The sequence below is a fragment of the Carassius carassius genome, chromosome 16 (assembly GCF_963082965.1).
Source record: "Carassius carassius chromosome 16, fCarCar2.1, whole genome shotgun sequence".
Classification (NCBI taxonomy): domain Eukaryota; kingdom Metazoa; phylum Chordata; class Actinopteri; order Cypriniformes; family Cyprinidae; genus Carassius; species Carassius carassius.
In genome coordinates, this window is record NC_081770.1 from 358670 (window position 1) to 383029 (window position 24360).

A 24360-nucleotide genomic window follows, 5' to 3' on the forward strand; every position below is an offset into this window, starting at 1 on the left:
ATTCATAGAGATATATTAAGTTGATCTTTTGATGCCGGCTCTTCCTATTATTATCAAGCAGAATTCACCAAACACTGTGTTAAATGTGCATGAAGTTTTATTTGGTTTAAGTAATGGTATGTACTAATTATGGCTGCCCCTAGTGGCCAAGAGTTTTTTTTGTTACATCTCTTTTGTTATTAGGTGCCATGAGTTCAGACCATCTCTGGATAGTTTTATTTATCTGATGTAATTCTGCAGGGGTCAGACAGGTGTGTGTGTGTGTGTGTGTGTATCACTGATCCTCTCCTGACACACATCACATGTTTGTGGCCTGTAATATATCTACTGTAGTAGATCTACAGCACTGATCTATATATGACTGGATCACTCATCACATTCTAAACTGCCAAAAGGCAGTGAAGCCTCAGAAGTGTTTGATCAGCCGTCTTACTATTCCCTACCAGCAGAGAGCACCATTGAGTCACATGCAAACCGCTGACCTAAAATCAGTGCTCAGCACTGATGACACAGGTAACTTGATCCAACACAAAATATAGCCCATTTCTTTATTTACGTAATTATTCAGGAATTATTAAATATGAACCTATTAGTATCAGAAATTGATTTGAATATACAATGAATAATACAATAGCTTCTGTAAATATTGTTCTTTACTAAAATGAAAAGCTTAATTTATATTTTATATATATTATAGCTTAATTTCATGTATGTACTGTCTGTATTCAGTTATTCTCTGAATAAATTATGGTGTGTATAATTTTAATGTCCTGATTGAGCAACATCTATTTCAGACTAGAGGTCTTCACAGTGTACCCGAGACCCGTCGACCCGAACGGGTTCGGGTCTATATTTTAAATGATCAGCCGGGTCCAGGTCGGGTCCGAATCTATTACCTCAGGTCCCGGGTCTGTTTAACATTGTGTGTAATGCCCGTGCGATCATCAGACTCGGGGAACACCCGGCTGTGATCAGACACTGCTTGTTTTTTTGTAACTTGCCACTTGTAAAATTAGGAAAAGAAAAGTGTGAGCCAAAAAAAAAAGCAATCTCTCTCTCTCTCTCTCTCTCTCTCTCTCCGATGTTAGACAGCCAAACTGCGCTGACACACATCACATGTTTGTGGTCTGTGATAGATCTGCTGTAGTAGCTCTACAGTGTTGTGAATCTGAGCTTGATGGAAATTAATGTACTGTGCATTCAGTAACATTTAAACAATCAGGATAATAAATCACACTGAATATGTTTCATGAGAAATGTCCACAATAACACAATCATAATTGTTAACTATCGAGGCACCAAACTACTAAACACCAGCACATCTACTGACCCAAAATGTCTGATTAACCTGTAACTTTTAACACAACTAAACTGTGCTGACATTTATCATCAAAACAACAGCAGCTGCAGCATCTCATCTTTCATGTTTGATAATTTTCAACAACAAATTGTGTACCTGGCTGAATAAGTGTAATAATATAATATAATTTATACTACAGGGCCACTGAATGCTTGAATCTGATTGGCTGACAAACATTATTTTCTGGGAAACGCACGGTGAACGTAGTTCCAGGCAGCTCTCTTAACCTCATTACAGTTCATATCACTTCACATATAGTAAAGCTGTTATAACAGAAGTTACAGGACTAACAAAAACAACAACATGACAGATGATTTTCTGAAAGTAAACACACATGACATTTCTCATTAGCGAGGTAATAACAGCTGTTTAGAGACACTGCTGAAGAACACTGTTGAGGGAAGCACAGAGGAAGACTAATTCACACAAGCTCTCTCTCTCTCTCTCCCTCTCTGTGCGTCTCTGTCTTTCTCCCTCTCTTTTTAATAACTTCATTAATAACTGCATTAGAATGCTATCAAAGGCTCAAGCCTCCATTACCAGCTTTAAAATCATGTTTTGGATCCAGCAAAAGAGGCATTGGATGAGATGCGGAAGAAATAATCCTACTCACAACAGTGATTTAAGTACAAAAACCAGATGAATCCCTTTAAATCTATCATCTGATTGATGTCTTTAGATGTGGCAACCGCAGTATAAGCTAAATAATTGCCTCGAGGCCGTTAAATTATTAGAAAAATATAATATAAATAACTCAAATGTATATAATTTATTCAGCATTATTTCATCAGGTCTCACCTCAGTGTGTTGAGTTGACAGTTTGGATCCTGTAGTAAATCACTGAGCAGCTTCACTCCTGATTCTCCAGGATCATTTCCTGTGAGATCCAGCTCTATCAGGTGTGAAGGGTTTGATCTCAGAGCTGAAGACAGAGCTTTATAACCTTCTTCAGTGATACTGCAGTCTGAAAGCCTATTAGAAAAGATGTTATTCTTCATTTTAACACATAATGTCACACAAGTACATGTTCTAGAATGAAGAAAATAAAAAATATGCACTACAGGAATTTTTGCCTGAATTGACTCTTTTCACAGTAAAGCTGGGTAAAGTTATATATTGGTGAACGTAATCTGCAATTCTTGCATTTTAATTTCCCACAATTATGACCTACAGTTGCAATAAAAATTACTCAGTCCCTCAGAGACTGCAGTACTTTACAAATACAAGCTTTTCTGAAGATCCAGGATAAAATAAAAAAAAAATGCTGATGCATATTAAAAAAGAGATATTGTCAATATAATGTAACATTTGAGTCATAAGATTTTATAATAACAAAATTATGTAACTTTATTATAACCTTCTTCAGTGATACTGCAATCTGAAAGTCTTCAGAAAGACTAAATAAATAAATCACATTAAAAACATTTATTACACCATTAGGATATTAACATTTCCCATCATCTCCAAAAATCAATCTGTTTGTCAATATTTTATAAATGTATCTACACCAACACAAAAATTTCACATTACTGACCCATTCCTTGTGACACAGGATCAGTTTATAGACCAGCTGGAGCTTTACATTGATTCATGTTTAGATTAACCAAATTAAGACCTGAGTATCTGTAGTGTCTGTGAATTTCTCAGCAGACTGGAGATTTCTGTCACTCCAGAGTCTCCTATTTGATTCCTGCTCAGATCCAGCTCTCTGAGGTTTGAATTAAACGCTGATGCCAGAGCAGCACAACCTTCATCTGTAATACTGATGCAGTTTAACCTGTAGAAGAGAGGACACAACTAATTAAGATATATACATACAATTACACAAATAGCTGCTTTAGCTACTAATTTTAGCTACTAATCCCATTTCTGACACAAACTTTGTGGGGAAGTCGTGGCCTAGTGGTTAGAGGGTTTGTTTCCTAACCCTAGGGTTGTGGGTTTGAGTCTCAAGCCGGCAATGCCATGACCGAGGAGTCTTGAGCAAGGCACTGAACCCCAAACTGCTCCTCGGGCACCGCAGCATAAATGATGCTCTCTGCTCCGGGTGTGTGTTTACAGTGTGTGTGTTTGTGTGTGTGTGTGTGTGTGTGTTTGTTTGTGTGTGCGCACTTTGGATGGGTTAAATGCAGAACATGGATTCTGAGTATGGGTCACCATACTTGGGTGTATGTCATGTCACTTTTATCCACCAATATGAGATTTGCATGATAATAACACTGTGAAATTATTATTTTAATTTGATTATTACAATATTTTGCATTTTAAAGTACAGCACTTAAGCCTAAACCATACTTACAACGCTGTCCTAATTTCTTTACTTTCAAATGTTCTCAGACTTTTATTTTAGTGGAAAACTGAACAGTGACCTTTAAGTTTATGTGTTTAGTTCATAACAGGTTTATAAACACTTTGTTGTACAAATCTGATTAAATCTGTTAACATCATCTGCCAAAAACAAAGGAAATTACAGGAACGTAAAATTCAGCGAACCTTCCAAATTCACGTTATGACCTTAAAATAACTCGCTCACCAACATTTTCTTAAATTAACAGCAATTCAGAACTTCTACTAGCCATAACAAAAATATCAGAAATAGATCAAGAGATTTAAGAGATAAAATTACCGAAACCACATCTTCATTTAAAATATATTTCATATTAAATATTATTCTGAATTATTGAATGCTTTCAATTTTACGACAGGAAAATTTTGTTTGGAGATACAAATAAACAAAATAAAAATAAAACAATTCTTAATTACTTAATTATAAAACAGCATTTATTTAGTTTTTATTTCCAAATATAGCTCATTCCAAAATGAATGTTTAGTGGTAAACATGTTCAAGATTAATGGAGAGGCTGTCAGTTGATAAAGTGATCAGCTGTTTCCTCACAAACATCTGTGTACTGAACTCACTGTTATCCTTTAAAAAAGAGCCAAGTCGAGGTCTTAAATTAACAAGTGTGTGTGTGTGTGTGTGTAGGTGATGCAGGATTGCTGGGTTTTTGCAACAAAACCCAGCCAATTGCTACTCAATACTAGCACAATTATGTTTCAAGGGGGGTTCCACAGTAAAAAAATCATTCTGGGGGGGTAAAATACACATTTTGCTGTGGGGTTTCTCCAGTAAAATTCACATTCATATCACATTATTAGGGTCGCTTCAACACAGAGAAACAGTGATAGGTAGCCCAGTTCATCTGGAAAACCACAAACTCGGCAACACTGAGGTGATTTAAAAGAGGAAAGCAGGCATTTGGACCAAAGCACTGTGAAGCAAGGGAGGGGAGACTCAAAACATTTATAAACTTAAAACACATTTTTTGCCCAGTTTGCTTTGTTTTACTACTTATAAAGTTAAAGTATAAAACTTTGTTATTTACAATACACAGCATGGTTTTAATCATATTTTTAAAGGGGACAACTCTCAGATGCAGCGGTGCCCAGGGAGCTTTCAGGGGTTCAATGCCTTGCTCAAGTGTCTCATCTCAGTCATGGTATTGAGGGTGAAAGAGAGCGCTGGTTATTCACTCACCCTACAGACAATTCCTGCCAGATCTGATACTCGAACCCGCAACCTCTGGGTTACAAGTCCAACTCTCTAACCGTTAGGCCATGACTGTCCCCAGTACATTTTTTAATGGGAAACTTTGCGAGTTGTGTTGTAGTTAATAACCACTGACAGGTTTTGAGTGATGACACTACTGTTTGAACGCACATACGTTCAAACATACGCACATACGCATTAAAAACAATAGATATGAATTTTAAAGACAGTGCTTCTTCAGTGTGCTGATGCTAAATGTTGGAGGTTACTGCTTGAAGAACAAGATTTATTGACACTAACTCATGATCTGCTCACATGTAAATGCACTTCCCTCTTACGCATGTGTTTTTAATTAAAATGTAGCCTTTTGTGACTGCAATAACTCATATCACAATGTCAAGATTATTTTGATGTCCTGATGAGAAGTGTAAAATATTTTCACATTTAGTAAACTGTGGTGGGTCACTAGAGTCTGGATAATTGAGGGGATACACTTTTAAAACACTTACATCAGCCTTTCCAGTCTACACTGTACATTTTCAAACAGAGTCAAGATGATCTTCATTCCTGGGTTTCCTAGTTTATTCTCACTCAGATCCAGCTCTGTCAGATTTGAAGGGTTTGAATTTAGAGCTGCAGCCAGAACATGACAACCTCCTTCTGTGATACAGTTGTTCTTCAGACTGCATAAAGAGAAAACACTTACGCTTTAATCTGAATATTTACCAGTATGTCTCAGCTGACAGATGACAAATACTGGTGATGATGATGATGATAGCCACTTTACAAAGGTCACATATGTTTTTTTTAGTCAGCAATCTCTTATACAAGACACATAAAGCAAGAATTAAAAATTGTCCTTGTAACAATTTAAAAAGAACGAACTTCAGTGTGTTGAGTGTACAGTGTTTATCCTGCAGTAGAGCAGAGATCTGATTCACTCCTGTGTCTCCTAGTTCACGTCCACTCAGATCCAGCTCTCTCAGGAGTAACGGGTTTTTACCCACAATTCCAGTCACATACTGACAGCCTTCATCTGCAGCAGGACCCAAAAACCTGCAGAAGAGAAGATGAAGCTGGAATCAATTCAATGTGCAAGATAAAAGTAAATTTAAAATAAACTCAGGGGCAAAAGCTCATTAGATCATGATTCTCAAAAATCTGAAGATCTTTCTGGCTTTTAAGCAGGAGATGAGAAAAGTTAGCAAAGAGATAACTAGCTTGTGACAGCTAAGCATTCATAGAGATATATTTAGTTGATCTTCCTATTATTATCAAGCAGAATTCACCAAACACTGTGTTACCTGTGCATGAAGTTTTATATGGTTAAAGTAATGGTTTGTACTAATTATGGCTGCCCCCTAGTGGCCAAGAGTTTTTTGTTAGGTCTCTTTTGTTATTATATGCCAGTTTCTTGCACCTGTTCCTAACAAGTACTCCTCGCTGCAGACTGTAGTGCGGCGACATCACGTATGTACGTCACGTATGTACGTGACGTGTGTTTACCGCGCATGCGCAGTAACGTATATGTATTTACTGTAAATACGATTGTGGGCCGTACTGACTGTCATTAATGCGCATATCCAGGTTCATTCACTTCCGGATGATCGTAAGGTATGGTGGATATGAGATGTTACATTTGTTTTCTTAAAAATGTGCGTTTAAAATTGCTTTTAATTGTAATAATGCTTTGGTCATAATCATAGAGAGTGCCATGTTTTATGATATAGTATTCGAATGCTGGTCTTTCATAGTCTTAATTCACCTAAAATGAACCATTAAAGATGTATTCAAATAGAGCAGAAATACTTTATTAATGTAAGTAATGCCATTGATGGTTGCATGCATTGCAAAAAAAAATATCACATTTGTAATCTTTTTCATTAACATTATCAAAGATTAATAGATACTGCAACGCATGTATTGTTCATTGTTAGTTCATGTTAAGTAATACATTAACTAGTGTTTACTAATGACAGCTTACTGTAAAGTGTTACCTCTTAAATTGACCTTTATATATCTTAATATGACTTTTTGGGGACATTGTCAGTGAGAAAAAATTCAGAGAAGAGACTCACTTCATGTGGCTAGAGTACTGTAATTATCTGTTTTTCTTTCTCTGACAGACTGTATAGCCCTCAACTGTAAAATTTTCAAATTGACAAAAACTTCAAACTTTCAGGCCATGCTTTCTCAAGTCAAGCCAACATAAATTTTGACTTGACAAAATGTATTAATTTAGTTGATGTTAATGCTGTTAAATTAAATCTCTTAGGTAGTTTACAGACAAAGCGAATAACACTTTTTCTAACACCATGCTATAATATATTTAAAAATACATTTTAAATATTTTCCTTGTATGGCTCTTCTGCCTTTCTTAAAAATGATTTAATATTGCTTTCAGTATTGTTTGTTATTTTATGTAAATTAGGTGTTGTGAACTGGAGTGCTGTTGTGAACTGGAGTGCATTGTCTGAACAATACAACCTGAGCTCCGGGCGTCATGTTCTCTGACCCAGTGCCTCCGGTGCAGTGAGATATTTAAAGACTGTCCACCTGGCTGTGTGAGAATCGCAGGAGGAGAGTCCTGTGTGGGTTTTATCCATTCAAAGAATTTTAGGGCTACTGCTTGACTTATTGTTTTATCAGTGATGGAGGTGAATTTCAGATATTTTTTTCTTGTGTCATGTCTATAGTCTTAATCTGTCTTTGTATATACAATTACATTATCTGTTTTGTTCTTTGAAATAAATAAAAAAAGATCACTGTCACCAGTTTTTCTTTTTTTTTTTTTTTTGAGGCACCTTGCATAAAATGGGATGCAGACACTGAAAATATACTCTATGTAGTCAACTGAACTTAAAACTACTTTATTGGCTTAAATGTTTCACATGCAGAATTACCTAAGCAAAAGAAAAATGTCCAAATTTCTAGTTAAAAAATAGATAAACAAGAACCATAGCAAAGGAAAGATTAAAATAAGAAAGGCAGTGGCTATTTACACTTAGAACAAATGGCTATAGATTTACACTATGTTAAAATAGCAGGATTTTCTGCTATTTATATTACTTATTGCAAATAGTGGCAATTATTTGCACCTCAGTATTGTAGTACATTATAAAACAGTATGCAATAATGACTGAGTGTAAATTATAATTTTAATTCAAATTATTAAATGGATGCCAGCATATTAGGACAATAAAGCCCTCCCTCAAAACTGTTTGATTATTTCCTTCGTTTTTATTTAAAATAAATGCTTTTCTGATGTGATTTGAAATTTGAAAAGGTAGAAAAAAACTGTCAAAAGGCAGATTCGGACCCGGATCGATTGCATCAAATTGTGAACAACACACGTTTTACCATCTGCACTATTAGAGCCGACGACTGTACTTTATCTGTTTTAATTTTGACTAGCTCAATAAGAAATATAAGGTGCCAATAAAGTGTAATATAACAATATACACAGTGAAGTAAAGTGCACCAGAATGTTAATATATTGTAAGATACTACACAGATATTACAGAATAAACTTTAATTCCGTATAATTTTACCTCAAATGAAACATGGTTAAACACGGTTGTTTTCCCCGTCTTTTTTACACCGTAATGTTCTTTAATACTTTAACATTTTATTAGAGTTTTCTTTTAAGTATGCGCATCGTTTTAATGCACGCACGACCCGAAAACAACTAATGTCATCACGCAATGCAAATTACAAGCGCATGCGCGGTAAACACATACGTGACGTACATACGTGACGTACATACGTGACATACATACGTGACGTACGTGACGTACGTACGTGACGTCACAGCGCTACAGTCTTCAGCGAAGGGTGTCTCGTTCCTAATGAGCAGAGTGGTTTAAATACTGTTGTGACGCTGGAAGCAAGCACATGACTTTTGCTGGCAAACAAAAGGGAAAACTGGACCAGGGGCTAAATCTGCAGTTTTTGGTGTAACCCTTCCTCTCTCTTTGGTTGAAAGTAAACCTTTAAGAAAAATCCCCCTTTTTAAACAAGACTTTGCCTGCCTCCACCTCTGTTATGTTTACACACATAACACACTGGACTGCTGATCCACTAACAGGAACATGATATAGGTTCAGACCATCTCTGGATAGTTTTATTTAACTGATGTCTGTGTTGATGCAACAGTAATTCTGCTCATTATGAGAGGAACTGCAGGTTCAGACAGGTGTGTGTGTGTGTGTGTGTGTGTGTGTGTGTGTTATCGGTGATCCTCTCCTGACACACAACACATGTTTGTGACCTGTAATATATCTACTGTAGTAGATCTACAGCACTGATCTATATATGACTGGATCACTCATCACATTCTAAACTGCCAAAAGGCAGTGAAGCCACCGAAGTGTTTGATCAGTCATCTTACTATTCCCTACCAGCAGAGAGCACCATTGAGTCACATGCAAACCACTGACCTAAAATCACCCGATTTGAAGCAAATCAGTCAAATAGTATTATTTTTTATGTTGTTTGTATGTAAAGTCATTTTTACTTCAAGTTATCTGCAATGTTTATGGTCTTTTTGGGCAGGATAAGTATATATTGAATCCATTTAGGTGTGTGTGTTTGCTGCGCACTGATGACACTGGTAACTGATCCAACACAAAATATAGCCTATTTCTTTATGTACATTCAGGAATTATTAAATATGAACCTATTAGTATCAGAAACTGTTAAAATTGCTCTATACTGAAATTAATAACTTAATTGACCATCTTGTAATAAAGCTTCATGTACGTACTGTCTATATTCAGTTATTTCTCTGCATAAATGATTACGTGTATATTTTTAATGTCCTGATTGAGAAACATCTATTTCAGACTCGCCAAGATCGTGCATATTTTTACTAACATTATCTTCTGTTTCCATGTGAAATGTTGTATGCTAAATTAATAATAATTTAACCACTATTTAAATCATTACCTGCTTCAAAATGAATGCTGTTAACGAAATCATTGTTGAAACATTTGCATCTAGCAGCTACTGTACAAATAAAACTCTATAACAGAATTATATAAACAATGAATAACTGTTCAAGGCGAATAAAGGTATACGTGTATACAAATAAATCAGATTTCAGAATGAGCACTTTGTCATTTGTTATATGTTGAGGTCGTGTCCGTCTGATGTTTATCATGTTCATGATGTTCGCTACTGTAATGAACGTAGCTTTTTAATATGTAGGGGAAAATTCCCTTGATTGTTTGTGTTGTAAGAATGTACAGGGATACTTCAGATTTAAAAGCGCTGACTTATGTGATGTTTTCTTGTTAAAATCATACAATTTCTTATTTATTCAATAGACCGTTTACACACACTAGGGATTACCAATATGGTGGCTTCACTTTCATGACGTCATGAGCAATCCAGTTCTCTATTCTAGATCAGTGATCTACTGTGTTGTGAATCTGAGCTTGATGGATATTAATGTGCAGTGCATTCAGTAACATTTAAACAATCAGGATAATAAATCACACTGAATATGTTTAATGAGAAATGTCCACAATAACACAATCATAAATGTTAACTATCGAAGCTCCAAACTACTGAACACCAGCACATCTAGTGACCCAAAATGTCTGATTAACCTGTAACTTTTAACACAACTAAACTGTGCTGACATTTATCATCAAAACAACAGCAGCTGCAGCATCTGATCTTTCATGTTTGACCATTTTCAAAATTTTTGATGCAACAAATTGTATACCTTACTAAATTAGTGAAATAACATTTATATAATATAAATAATTAACATGTGTATAACTTATTTAACATTAGTTCATCAGGTCTCACCTCAGAGTCTTGAGTTGACAGTTTGGATCCTGTAGTAAATCACTGAGCAGCTTCACTCCTGATTCTCCAGGATCATTTCCTGTGAGATCCAGCTCTATCAGGTGTGAAGGGTTTGATCTCAGAGCTGAAGACAGAGCTTTATAACCTTCTTCAGTGATACTGCAGTCTGAAAGTCTATTAGTAAAGATGTTATTCTTCATTATAACACAGATTGTTACACAAGTACATGTACTAGAATGAAGAAAATAAAAAGATGGACTACAGGATTTTGACCTGAATTGACTCTTTTCACAGTTAAGCTGGGTAAAGTTATATATTGGTGAACGAAAACTACAACAAATGCAATTTAAATTTTTTTGGCCGTTTTAATTTTCCACAATTATAATCTACAGTTGCAATCAAAATTACTCAACCTCTCAGAGATTGTAGCAAAAATGGCAAAGTCAACAGAGATCTTGCAAAAGCTATAGAGAAGCTATAGAGAATAAATAACTGTATTACTTTAGGCTATATGAAGATTTCCAAGACATTAAAAGTTCCTAGAGACACGGATGATCAATGGACTTTCCTGCAGGACAGTCATCCAAAAGTACAGTTGCACGTAGCTGTGCTTTAAGTGATACTCAGGAGTCGCTGTCCGTTTGTCAAGTGCTGAAATGCCATCTTATAGAATGGATCTTAATTGTAGTAAACTATCGTTTATTGACGTTAACCTAGTGCTGCGTTCCAGACAGGCAACTTGGATATATGAACTATAACACAATACAATATTGTATTTTATTATAGTCTTTAATATTATACTTTACATAATAATATATAACATAGTTTATATATTTATATATAATGTTAGGTAAAAACAAATGTAAGCCTGAATGCACTGTAAGTCGCTTTGGATAAAAGCGTCTGCTAAATGCATCAATTTATTTAAATGTATTTATTTATATACAGTAAAGAGAGAGAATGTAGAGAATGTGGAATGTATAGTTCATGCTGCAAATTTCACTGAGTTGAAGCAGTTCTGTCCTCAATTATGTGGCAAATGATCTAGGTCCAAGTTAACAGATGGATCTTCTAACCAAACACTACAGATTGTCACAAAACTTACCTCAGTATCTCTAATTTGCAATTTTTATATTTCAATCCAGTGCAGAGCATCTTAACTCCATAATCCTGCAGATTATTATTGTTCATGTTCAGCTCTTTCAGACTGGTATCTGATCCAAGAACTGAAGCCAGAGCTGGACAGCTTTTGTCTGTTAAGCCACAATCATTTAGCCTACAAGAGAAGTAAATCAAATCACAGAGAATACATTTGTTAAAAAAAAAATAATAATTATATATATACCAATTATTTTTAGATGAACAGTAAATACACTGCATATATATTAAAGGGATAGTCCACCGTTTTTTTTTCATATTAAACTATGTTATTCCCTTAACTAAGACGAGTTGATACATACCTCTCTCGTCTCAGTGCGTGCACTAAATCGCTCTGTCTTGCGGCGAAACTTTGTTAGCACTTAGCTTAGCCCAGTTCATTCAATAGGGGCCAAGCAGAGAAGCTACCAAACACCTCCACGTTTTCCCTATTTAAATACAGTTACTCGAGTAGTGTAACTCAACCTAGGACGGTGACACAAAACAAAACGTTGCGCTTTTCTAAGCGTGTAAAATGGATAACTATATTGTATGGCGGAATACCATAGCAAGTGCTCGGGAGCTCTTTGACTTGGCGCAGTAATATCTTCACTCGTGAAAAGTCCTCTCACCGGCCCCAGCTCCCTCTCTTCCTCCCTCTCATTTCCGTAAATAGAACCAACGTGACCTGCACCAGTAGTAATAGTTTGAGCAGAGTTGACGAAGTATCAGGTTGTAGGAAGATAGTTTGTGGACAATCATGGTTATAACGTGCATCGTAAAGGGTTGTGATAACAAGGAGAAGGTATATAGTGCTGTCATGTTTCACAGAATTCCATCTCACCACATACAGCAGAGAGCTTGGTTAGCTGCTTTGAACAAGAATCCAAAAACACCGTTGATGACTTTTAAGAAGTGGCGTGTTTGCTCCGAGCATTTCACACCGGAGGACTATACCTGCACAGGAACACGCCTAAAGGATGAGGCTACACCGAATATATTTTAATCACTAACACAACAAAGTGGATCATCACCCAACACTGTAAGTGTACTTTTGCATGGTATTTGGTTGTCCTGAAAGTGTCAGTAACCTTAGCTGAGTAACATAAGTTAGCTGTGAAATCAGTGCGCTTCTGAGACAGGCAATAAGAAGTGACTGTTTGATTTACATAAGGACTGAGCTCAGGAAAATAAAAATGTAGTATAAGCCTAAAACCGTACAAGCCCGTAGTATAACGTTATAGTGTCAACAAATCTGATTCTCTGTATCATGAGACTGCAAGGTTATGTTTACCATGCTAATACCTTGACTAAAGGTATTTTTGTCTCTGGTGAAAAAATGAAAGAGTAGGCTACTGTCTACTTATGTAATACCCTGTAACAATACTTTATACAATACAATACTTACTGGGAAGAATGTAAAAAATATATAAATATACATTTTGGTAGTGTTTTTATTTGCTTTCCAAAAAAATAATTCTTGTCATTGTTATTTCTGTCATAATTGTGCCAATAATTATACAGGCAGAGTTGAATGACGTATAGCAAGATCTGCCAGAACAAGAGGAAAACTTTTTTGTTGGTATACCTCATTCAACCCCCCAGAAGCACAGAGCTGAAGAGCCTACTGCTTCATTCAAAGTGCCTTTGTCTGTACAGCTAACCAGTCCTTTACGTTCAAGCAAACCAGCTGTTGCCCTGGCTCCCACATGGACAATGCAATCGATAAGCTAATGAATCTTCATGTTTTATACAGACTTACTGTATGATTGCAATATGACCTACATTTTTTTTTTTACATCTGATTCATGTCTAGGACACTGCATCAACATCCACAATGATGGTCATGTGTAGACCAAGAAAAAGTCTTGGATTTGAGGTGAATGACCAGCTTCTATGTTTGCGATCAATAATCCATAATACAATTTATGGAAACCATTACACTTTATTTCCTATCAAGTCATGTAATTGTTTACTCAAGATGTACTGGATGTGGCACTGGTATGCAAAACCAATGCATATTTTTATTATTATTTGTCTACAACAGGAAACACACCACATTTAAGCTACTGTGATGGATATGAGTGCAACATCAGTGTTTGATGTCAGCATGACCTCAGAATCTGCTGTCGATACCGCAGACACCAGCTTTGTGCCAAATTCAAGCCCCTCCACCACCACTACAGGTAGCTCTTCAAGCATCTCTGGACAAACCAGAGGTTGGAAGGAGAGGAAGTGGATTGTAAATGAGTCTAAACTCCTGGAACTCTTTCAGAAATGTACAACCTGTGTTGCTGCGATGTGTGACCTGAACCAGACAGTAACACAGTTCGGCAGTAGAATCAATATAAATTGGCAATGCAGCAATGGCCATATGGGACAATGGGAGTCATGTCCCAATAGTTTCCCTGGAATGGCGGAAAATAGCCTTTTCGCAGCAGCTGCCACTCTCTTTACCGGCTCAACATACACTGACATAGCTGACTGGGCTGGACTTTTCAACCTGCAGTAGCCCCTGGAGTCAACTCTTACAACATAAAGGCAAGCTACCTGCTCCCGGTGATTGAGAAATCATACACACAACAGGAGAACATAATCAAAGCAAGATTAATTTGCCAAAGCGAAGATGGTGAAGGAGTGCAGCTAAGTGGAGACGGCAGAAGTGACAGCCCCGGACACTCCAGCAAATACAACACGTATTCTTTTATGGATGACTCCACTAACCAGATCGTGGGGTTTGAGATGATGCAGGTAAATTGTCATTTATTTCCACAAATCTATGGTAAATTCTATAACATGTTTTTAAATGTCATCATGCATTCATTTGTGCTCTATAGGTTTCCCAGGCCTCCAGTTCGGTCGCAATGGAACCACTGGCCTTCAAGAAAAGCCTGGAGAAGATCCTGGATGAGGGCATTGATGTAAAAGTGGTCACCACAGACCGGCATCCGTCCATAAGAAAAATCATGAGAGAAGAATATCCTCATATCATTCATCAGTTTGATCCGTGGCATGTCGCCAAAGGTTAGTTTACTGTTAGTCTAAGCTGTATAGCTATAAAACAACCCCAAATATTTTATCTCCATTATTGTCCGTTACCAGTTTTTCACAAAAGTTTTTTTTTTATGGGTCTTTATAATGTGTGCGGTGCACTTATTTCCATGTTTCTATAGCTAATTGTACCTAATTTGGTAGTGATGAAAAAATTAAAATTAATGCAAAAGAGACTGAAACACAATTATGTATGTAACAGATATGACTGAAATGGTGCGCCACCATAGTCTATGCAATGCATGAGATTACCCATAGTAATTCTTTTCTATAATTTTTCAGGATTTAAAAAAAAATGGTTGCAGCATCCAACAGAAAAGAATACAATGATCTTGCTCCTTGGGTCAGGAGTGTCAGCAACCCCATGTGGTGGAGCTGTTGCACCTCCAAAGGAGATGCAAAGGTATCCAAGCATACAGAAACAGCTCATCACAAAGTGATATTCTATGTTATTATATACATCAAATGCTATATGCAGCTCAAATGTACATCAAATCTTTGGTCTTCAACATGGAAGCCAACTGTACTGTATTACAGACGGTTAAAAGTGTGCCTCCACTCTTGTGTTTTCAGGAGCTGCTCCGACGATGGATGTCTCTCCAACACCACATCACTGGGGTTCATCGCTGGGAAGAAAACGGAATGGAATACAGATGTTTCCATCAAGACTTGTCAGCAGAGGAACAAAGAACAAAGAGGTGGCTAAAAGGGAATTCCCCTGCCTTCAAAGCCCTTCAAGCTATGATTATGGACGCACGTCTCATAAAAGACCTACAACAGATGACACTGTTCAAACACACAGGTATGTGTATCAAAGAGTTTGACATGCAGAATAGTAATATGGTTCAAGTCAAGTCGTCAAGTCTGTCTCAGTGAGAATAGGTTCTGAGAAACTATTTTGCAATAAGTCTGTATGAGGTGGGGAATGTAACACCAGACTTGATCAATAATACTATGCATCCCATTCATGATACAGTGCTTCGAAAGAACACACAACTTTTCATGCTCTTGTTTTTACATTGTAAAGCATTTTCTTTGGTTTTATTTTTCAGGACAACTTGAGGTGTTTCACAATGCCCTTTTGAAGTACTGTCCAAAGCGACTTCATTTTCAATACCCTTCAGTGAAGGCACGCACTATGCTAGCCATTATGGATCACAATGAGAATCACTCCACAAAGCGGGAACAGGCAACAACAGCAGCTGGTGGGTACTAAAGGAATGCAAATTACTGTAGTGACTGTGTATTTTCCCTTTACTTCTCTATTTGTCATCCATACATGAACATGATCTTCAAATAAATGCTGGCACAGATATGACTGACTAATGATTTTTTTTTTATTTGCATAAAAAACATAAATAGCCACAGTCCTAACTTTTGTAATAACATTATAAATATAAAAATTATGCATTTACTATACTTCCATCACGTTCGTTCATACTATTTTTGATTCCAGGCCTCACAAGACACAATGTTGTCTTTCAAAAGCAATCAAAGCAGTGGATTGCTAGACCAATCTATGTGAAGACGACTCAAAAATTCAGAGATGACCTCATGGACAGAGTGATCCAAAGAAGACTTGACCCCACAATCAGATTCAAAGATGCATCATCCCGTATCCAATACCTCGCCTAGCTGCCAACATTGCATTGCAAACAAAGCCCAGCAAAGAGGAATGTCATACTGTCACACACCTCAAGATTCAAAGGTCCATCGGAGCCATTGTAACTCTTGTTTACAGCTGACATGAAAAAGAACCTGTGCAATTGAAAAACCACAGGAGGGGACTTGTACTTGCATAGCAAGTGTAGAAGGCAAATGTCAGTTATTATAGTTAATTTTTTTTTATATATATATTAAATAAATTACGTATTTACCAAATTTGTGACCACTTATGTTTGAACAAATCTGACAAAACACCTTTTGCCTAGAGAACACATGGCCTATTCTATTTACTATGGGATTGAATTGAAATAAAGATCCTTGATACATCAGTAGTTATATTCCATGCGGTCCACTTGCAGCTCTAGTCATCTAATCCTGTCTTCATTTTGTGTTTGTGCCTTGAGAAAGCATCGCTTGTAAGTTGTATTTGAGTTTATAGTCAATTACGTTGATACATATGTCATATAAAACTTTCTGGAATGTTCTTGAATATTTATTTGTTTACACATGAAAACTGCTATTGTATAGCCTTTCAGTGAAGAGGTCATCAATAGTTTGTTAGTTTAGCTGTTGAGCTGCACATACTATATGTACTATAAGTTATAAGTTTTTACAGTTATAAGCATATTAGCTGAATGTAATATATGTGTTACAACTTTGAAGCTTAAAGGTATATTATTTCATGTCTGTTAATGTATGACATGTTTGGATAGCATTCAGTGATTGGTGCTATCTTTCTGTATCATTTCAGTTTTACAAAGATTTCTTCATGAGAATTAAGACAACAGTAAAGAGCCTTGAACTTTACGCCAGCCTCTGACTTTCTCTTGAAGCCTGTTAGCTATCTGTCGATTTGTGTACAGTCACACACACTGAGGACAGAATAGTAAAAAAGGGACTTCATGGCGGGCAAAACAGCAATAAGAAGATAAAGAACTGAGCAAGGACACCGTCTCAAACATACTAAGGCCTCTTTATACTTCCCGTCTAATACATCTTGGAGGATCGTTAAACATAATGTCGCATATCAGTGAGGCTGGAGTGGAAAAAGCGTCCATCACTGACGGCAGTATTAAAGATCAAGAGACGACACGTGAAGCAAGATCACAACGTTCCACCTTATCAAGCACATCTAAAGTGTCCTCAGCTAGCAGGGCCGCTGCTAATGCCCGTGCTAAAGTTGAAGCTGCACGTGCACGTGCCACCTTCGTTCAGAGAGAAGCTGAATTGAAGATAAAAGAGGCACATCTTGCAGCTGATTTGAAGGTCAAGGAGGCACGTATAGCCGTTGAGTTAGCAGCTTTGGAGCAAGAGAGGGAGATTGCAGTAGCTTTGGCTGAAGCTGAAGTTTTTGAGGCAGCAGCAGAGATTGAAGGTACTCAGGGCAGTAGGAGTCTTCATGAGTCAGTTCAAGCCGCCATTTAGCGCACCCGTGAATACGTCGAACAACACTCCCAGCTATGTCTTAGTGATGAAAAATCCCCAGTACTTGAACCATACACGCCATCACTGGAAATCTTCATTCTGCAACGCTATTGGAGGACTGAACTTAAGTGCTAGCGAAGAGCTTGACCTCTTAACAAAATGGTTAGGAAATCAGTCTTCAGAACACGTCATACTGATTCGTTCTGTACATGTTGCCAGGCCTGATATAGGTTTAAGAATGGCTTGGGATCGCCTAGAGGAGTGCTATGGCTCCCCCGAGGTAATTGAAAGAGCTCTCTTTGAGAGGATAGAGAACTTTCCTAAAATCAGTCATAAGGACCCCGTAAAGCTCAGGGAGCTGGGAGACCTGCTAAGGGAGTTAGTGTCTGCGAAATCTGAGGGTTACCTGCCAGGGCTCTCATACTTGGACACCGCAAGGGGTGTCAACCCTATCATTGAGAAGTTGCCAATTGGTCTGCAAGAGAGGTGGTTAGCTCAAGGCTCACAATACAAGGAGCAACACAATGTATGTTTTCCTCCATTTGCATACTTTACAGAGTTCATATGCAGTGAAGCACGCCGAAGAAACGACCCAAGTTTCAATCTCTTGACAGCCCCTGTAACCCCGTTGAATAATTCCCACAGGTATACTACAGGACCATCAAAGTTTGATCGAGTGGAAAAGAAATCAGCATATGGCAAAAGCTATGTTTCTGCTCACAAGACTGGAATCGCGTCGCTACAAACAGCTTCTCAGGCGGACAGTTCAAGCAGCAGGCGAGGAGAAATAGACAAACAATGCCCGATCCACAAGAAGCCACATCCTCTGAAAAAGTGTAGAGGTTTTCGAAGTAAGTCACTAGAGGAACGCAAAGCTTTTCTTAAAGAAAATGGGATCTGTTTCAGATGTTGCTCTTCTACCATTCACCAGGCTAAGAACTGTGAAGTAGCTTTGAAGTGCACAGAATGTGAGAGCGACAGCCATATTGCAGCATTGCATCCTGGACCCCCACCATGGGACAGGAAAAGTCCCTCCTCAGAGCATGGCGGGGGAGGGTGAAAGAGAAACACTTCAGATGGCAGTCACCTCTAGGTGCACGGAGGTCTGTGATAACAGTAAGGAACCTAGATCCTGTTCGAAAATTTGCCTAGTGAAAGTTTTTCCTAAAGCACGCCCTGACAAAGCTGTGAAAATGTATGTCATTCTGGACGACCAGAGCAACAGGTCCTTGGCCAGGTCTGAATTCTTTGACCTCTTTCAAATTGAAGGGTCAAACTCACCATACATTCTGCGCACATGTTCAGGGGTCACTGAAGCGTTTGGGAGAAGAGCCACAGGGTTCATGGTGAAGTCACTGGATGAAACAACAAGCGTGATGCTTCCTACACTCATTGAATGCAATCACGTGCCGAATGACCACACAGAGATTCCAACTCCAGCAGCCGCACAGCACCACACACACCTGAAGTCCATAGCTCACAAGATACCACACCTAGATCAAGAGGCCCAGATACTCCTTCTGGGATGCGACATCCTCAAGGTTCACAAAGTCAGAGAACAACGCAATGGGCCACCTAGAGCACCCTACGCTCAAAGACTAGACCTTGGCTGGGTTGTTATAGGTAACGTCTGCTTGGAAAATGGACGTCCATCTCTCCTTACTCCATGTCCCAATCATATTCAAGTCAAGGAGAGGTTTGGCAATGAAGGACTACACTGCACATCTCTTCACGGCCTTACAAACCACACCCCAGTCCTCCATGACTGCAGCCTCGGCAGCACGATTTTTGAGAGAACCAAGGATGATGACAAAGTGGGTCTCTCCATCGAAGATGATCTTTTCCTGGAGCTTATGGATAAAGAAATGTTTATAGATGAGTCTAATAGCTGGGTGGCGCCTCTTCCATTTCGATCACCACGGCGACAGCTGCCAAACAATCGAGAACAAGCTCTTAGTCGCCTTGCCTCTTTGTGCCACACATTTAAAAGAAAGCCTGAGATGAAAACTCACTTTGTGAACTTCATGCAAAAGATGTTCGATCACGACCAGGCAGAGTTAGCTCCACCGCTGCAAGAGGGAAAGGAATGATGGTACTTACCCATCTTCGGTGTGTATCACCCTCAGAAGCTGAACCAGATTAGAGTCGTGTTTGATTCCAGTGCTCAGCATCATGGGATTTCTCTCAACGATGTGTTACTTAAAGGCCCAGATCTGAATAACAGGTTACTTGGAGTCTTACTACGCTTCCGCAGAGAGTCGATAGCAGTGGTAGCAGACATTGAGCAGATGTTTTACAGTTTCACTGTCAGAGAAGACCATCGAGACTTCCTTAGGTTCCTTTGGTTCAAGGACAACGAACCTGGAAAGGAGATTGTTGAGTACAGGATGAAAGTCCATGTGTTCGGCAATAGCCCGTCGCCAGCAGTAGCTATCTATGGTCTTCTTCGTGCGGCACAATATGGAGCAAGTGAGTATGGCTCAGAGGCACAACACTTTGTGGAGCGCGACTTCTACGTCGGCGACGGCCTCAAGTCTCTACAATCAGCTGCTAAAGCCATAGATCTGCTGATAAAGGCGCAAGAGATGCTTGCCGACTCAAACTTACGCCTCCATAAGATAGCGTCGAACCACTCTGATGTTTTGGATGCTTTCCCACTAGAAGACCACGCAAAGGGTTTGCAGAACCTGGACTTCAATGACAATTCAGCCCTTATTCAACGCAGCTTAGGGCTCAGCTGGGATCTTAAACATGACGTTTTCACCTTCAGAGTAGCATCTACCGAGAAGCCTTTTACCCGTAGAGGTGTTCTAGCCACCGTGAACAGTCTATTTGATCCTCTCGGATTTGTGGCGCCAATCATTATACAAGGGAAGTTCCTGTTATGAGAGTTTACTAGCTTTGAAGCCCTCGACTGGGATACGCCTCTTCCACATGAGAAGGAAACTGAATGGAGAATGTGGAAAGACTCCTTGCAATACTTGAGTGAGTTCAAGATTCCAAGAGCCTACACACCTACTACCCTTACCACCACCCAAAAGAAAGAGCTCCACATCTTCTCAGATGCCTCGGTGAAGGCCATTGCCGCTGTAGCTTACCTCAAGGTGATCAGCAATGATGGAAAGTGTTACGTGGGATTTGTTTTGGGAAAGGCAAAACTGGTGCCCTTATCTGCTCACACTATCCCAAGGTTGGAACTGGGAGCAGCTGTGTTGGCAGTAGAAATGGCAGAGTTGATAGAGAGTGAGTTGGACATCAGTGTAGACACATTGCGGTTTTATACAGACAGCAAGGTCGTCTTGGGGTACATATACAATCAGACCAGGCGGTTTTATGTGTACGTTTCCAACAGAATCCAGCAAATCAGGAAGTCCACCAAACCTGAGCAGTGGCACTATGTCTGCACCACACAGAATCCAGCAGATCATGCTACACGTTCTGTACCTGCGGCTGAATTAGCAAGCACAACCTGGCTCACGGGGCCTTCGTTTTTGTCCCTTCCTGAAGGAGAAGCCACTTCAGGAGAGGAGTTATGAGCTCATTGATCCAGATGCAGATGTTGATGTGCGTTCTCATGCCACCACTCTCTCTACTACATCATGTAGTCTGGGATCTCATCGTTTTGAACGGTTCTCATTCTCATTCCTGACACACATCATTCAGTCTCAAAGAAATGAAGTAAAAACCAAGAATGACAGCTGTAGTGGTTGGCATCTGTGCAGAAAACCTCACACGGCAGAAGAACTGTCTAAGGCAGGAACTCTTATTGTCAAGTGTGTGCAAAGGGAAACTTACAGCAAAGAGTTCGCCTGCTTGGTTGCTGGGAAAGATATCTCAAAAGAGAGTTCACTGAGAAAGCTTAACCCCTATGTGGACGAAGAGGGTCTTCTGAGAATAGGAGGCAGGCTCAACCATGCGACACTAAAGAAAAGTTCCCTCTCATCTTTCCAGGCCGCAGCCACATTGCAACATTGCTCGTGCGCCATTACCATGACAAGGTTAAGCACCAAGGTCGTGTTTTTACAGAAGGCTCTGTCCGCGAAGCTGGATTCTGGATCATTGGCGCTAAGAAATGTATCAGCAGTATCCTTCACAAATGTGTGACATGTAACAAACTTCGGGGGAAAAGCGCTGAACAAAAGATGGCAGACCTACCTTCAGATCGTCTGAGTACAGAGTCCCCCTTCACCTACGTGGGTCTTGACGTTTTTCGGCCCATGGGCTGTCACCACAAGACGAATCCGCGGTGGACAGGCTAACAGCAAAAGGTGGGCTTTACTTTTCACCTGCATTGACACATCAAGCTTCATCAATGCATTGTGCCGATTCTTTGCTTTGCGGGGACCTGCTAAGCAAATCCGTTCAGACTGTGGAACCAACTTTACAGGTGCCTGCAAGGAGCTGCACATACTCCTTACCAATCCCAAAGAGCCCAATGTGAGGAGGTACTTGGGTGAAGAGGGTTGCTCTTGGGTTTTTAACTCTCCGCATTCCTCCCATATGGGAGGAGCTTGGGCGTGAATGATTGGTTTCGCCAGACGGATACTCAACTCCATGCTTATGCAAACCAACCCTTCATGCCTCACTCATGAGGTGTTGTCTACTTTAATGGCAGAGATCACAGCAATTATTAATGCTAGGCCACTCGCACCTATTTCTTCAGACCCGGAGGCACCCTTTCTTCTTACTCCTGCTACACTTCTGACTCAGAAGATGTCTACTTACCCTCCTCCTCCGGGAACCTTTGACAGCACAGATCTTCATCGTCAGCAGTGGAGACGGGTGCAGCATCTGGCCAACACATTTTGGAGCAGATGGAGACGTGAGTACCTTCCTACGCTGCAAAGCCGAAGCAAGTGGCAGGATGTACGACCTAATATTGAGAAAGGTGACCTGGTTCTGCTTAAGGATAACCAGGAGAAAAGGAATGAATGGCCCATGGCTCTGGTTACAAGGACATTCCCTGGTGAAGATGGGAAGGTCAGGAAGATTGAACTCAAGGTCACAAGATCTGGGTCAGCGAGGACCTTCTTGAGACCTGTTTCTGAGACGATCCTTCTCAAGAGTGCTGAGGAATTAAACTGATTTAGTTTTCCCTTTTTATTCAGACTTAATAAGGTTATTCAGAGAGTGGTATTTAATTAATACCAGGCGGGGAGTGTCATGTTATGTAAGAATACTTTGCATTTAGTTTGTTTCTTTCTCCCCCTAGTGGTCATCTAGGAGTAATTCATTGTGTTCATATAATTCTTACATTACTTTCATTGGTTGATTTTATCACATGATGCAGTCAGATCAGGAAATACATCAGTAGTTATATTCCATGCGGTCCACTTGCAGCTCTAGTCATCTAATCCTGTCTTCATTTTGTGTTTGTGCCTTGAGAAAGCATCGCTTGTAAGTTGTATTTGAGTTTATAGTTAATTACGTTGATACATATGTCATATAAAACTTTCTGGAATGTTCTTGAATATTTATTTGTTTACACATGAAAACTGCTATTGTATAGCCTTTCAGTGAAGAGGTCATCAATAGTTTGTTAATTTAGCTGTTGAGCTGCACATACTATATGTACTATAAGTTATAAGTTTTTACAGTTATAAGCATATTAGCTGAATGTAATATATGTGTTACAACTTTGAAGCTTAAAGGTATATTATTTCATGTCTGTTAATGTATGATATGTTTGGATAGCATTCAGTGATTGTTGCTATCTTTCTGTATCATTTCAGTTTTACAAAGATTTCTTCATGAGAATTAAGACAACAGTAAAGAGCCTTGAACTTTACTCCAGCCTCTGACTTTCTCTTGAAGCCTGTTAGCTATCTGTCAATTTGTGTACAGTCACACACACTGAGGACAGAATAATGTTGTAGGTTCAAAGCTTTATTTATACACATCAAATATAGGAAACTGAATTGAATACAAATGGGGAAATTGAAAATTAAAAAGTGATAGAAAGACATCTACATAATGGTTGTAATATAGAAAAATATACAAACAGATAGTCAACTATTCTGACGCAAGCTGCAGTGCAATTGTCCCACAGATGTCTGTGAAACATGTAAATATAATTTAGGTCTGAACTCAGGGCCCAGCACATATTGTCCAGTTACAGTCATATGCCTACATATCCATTGCCTAATGTAGTTCTTGAAATCCAACATAGACACCGGACTCAGAAGGATATATTTGTCGTATAGTCCCGACCACACATGATGGCAGTTTTTTCCGATTGCCTCTGCCCAAAGTTTCGCCCTGTAGGGCCCATTCCAGCACTATCCGGTAGGAAACCAACCTATTTTGACTGAGAAGACAGAGATAGGCTAAGTATATACATTTATAAATGAAAACA

General features: G+C 38.9%; 2 protein-coding genes across 2 annotated transcripts in view; both read right to left on the bottom strand.

The window, feature by feature from the left end:
* The window catches only part of LOC132159382 (NLR family CARD domain-containing protein 3-like), a gene marked incomplete at its 3' end in the record, with an annotated part of 187679 nt that overhangs the window by 116866 nt on the left and 46453 nt on the right, over positions 1 to 24360 (bottom strand). The window lies entirely within an intron of this gene.
* The window catches only part of LOC132159378 (NACHT, LRR and PYD domains-containing protein 12-like), a 46306-nt gene that overhangs the window by 4295 nt on the left and 17651 nt on the right, over positions 1 to 24360 (bottom strand). Inside the window, exons 8-9 of the mRNA XM_059568880.1 lie at positions 11833 to 12003; positions 10728 to 10901 (exon numbers count right to left, since the gene is read on the bottom strand). Of these exons, the coding sequence (XP_059424863.1) occupies positions 10728 to 10901; positions 11833 to 12003 (345 nt within the window). The remainder of the gene's footprint in view (positions 1 to 10727; positions 10902 to 11832; positions 12004 to 24360) is intronic.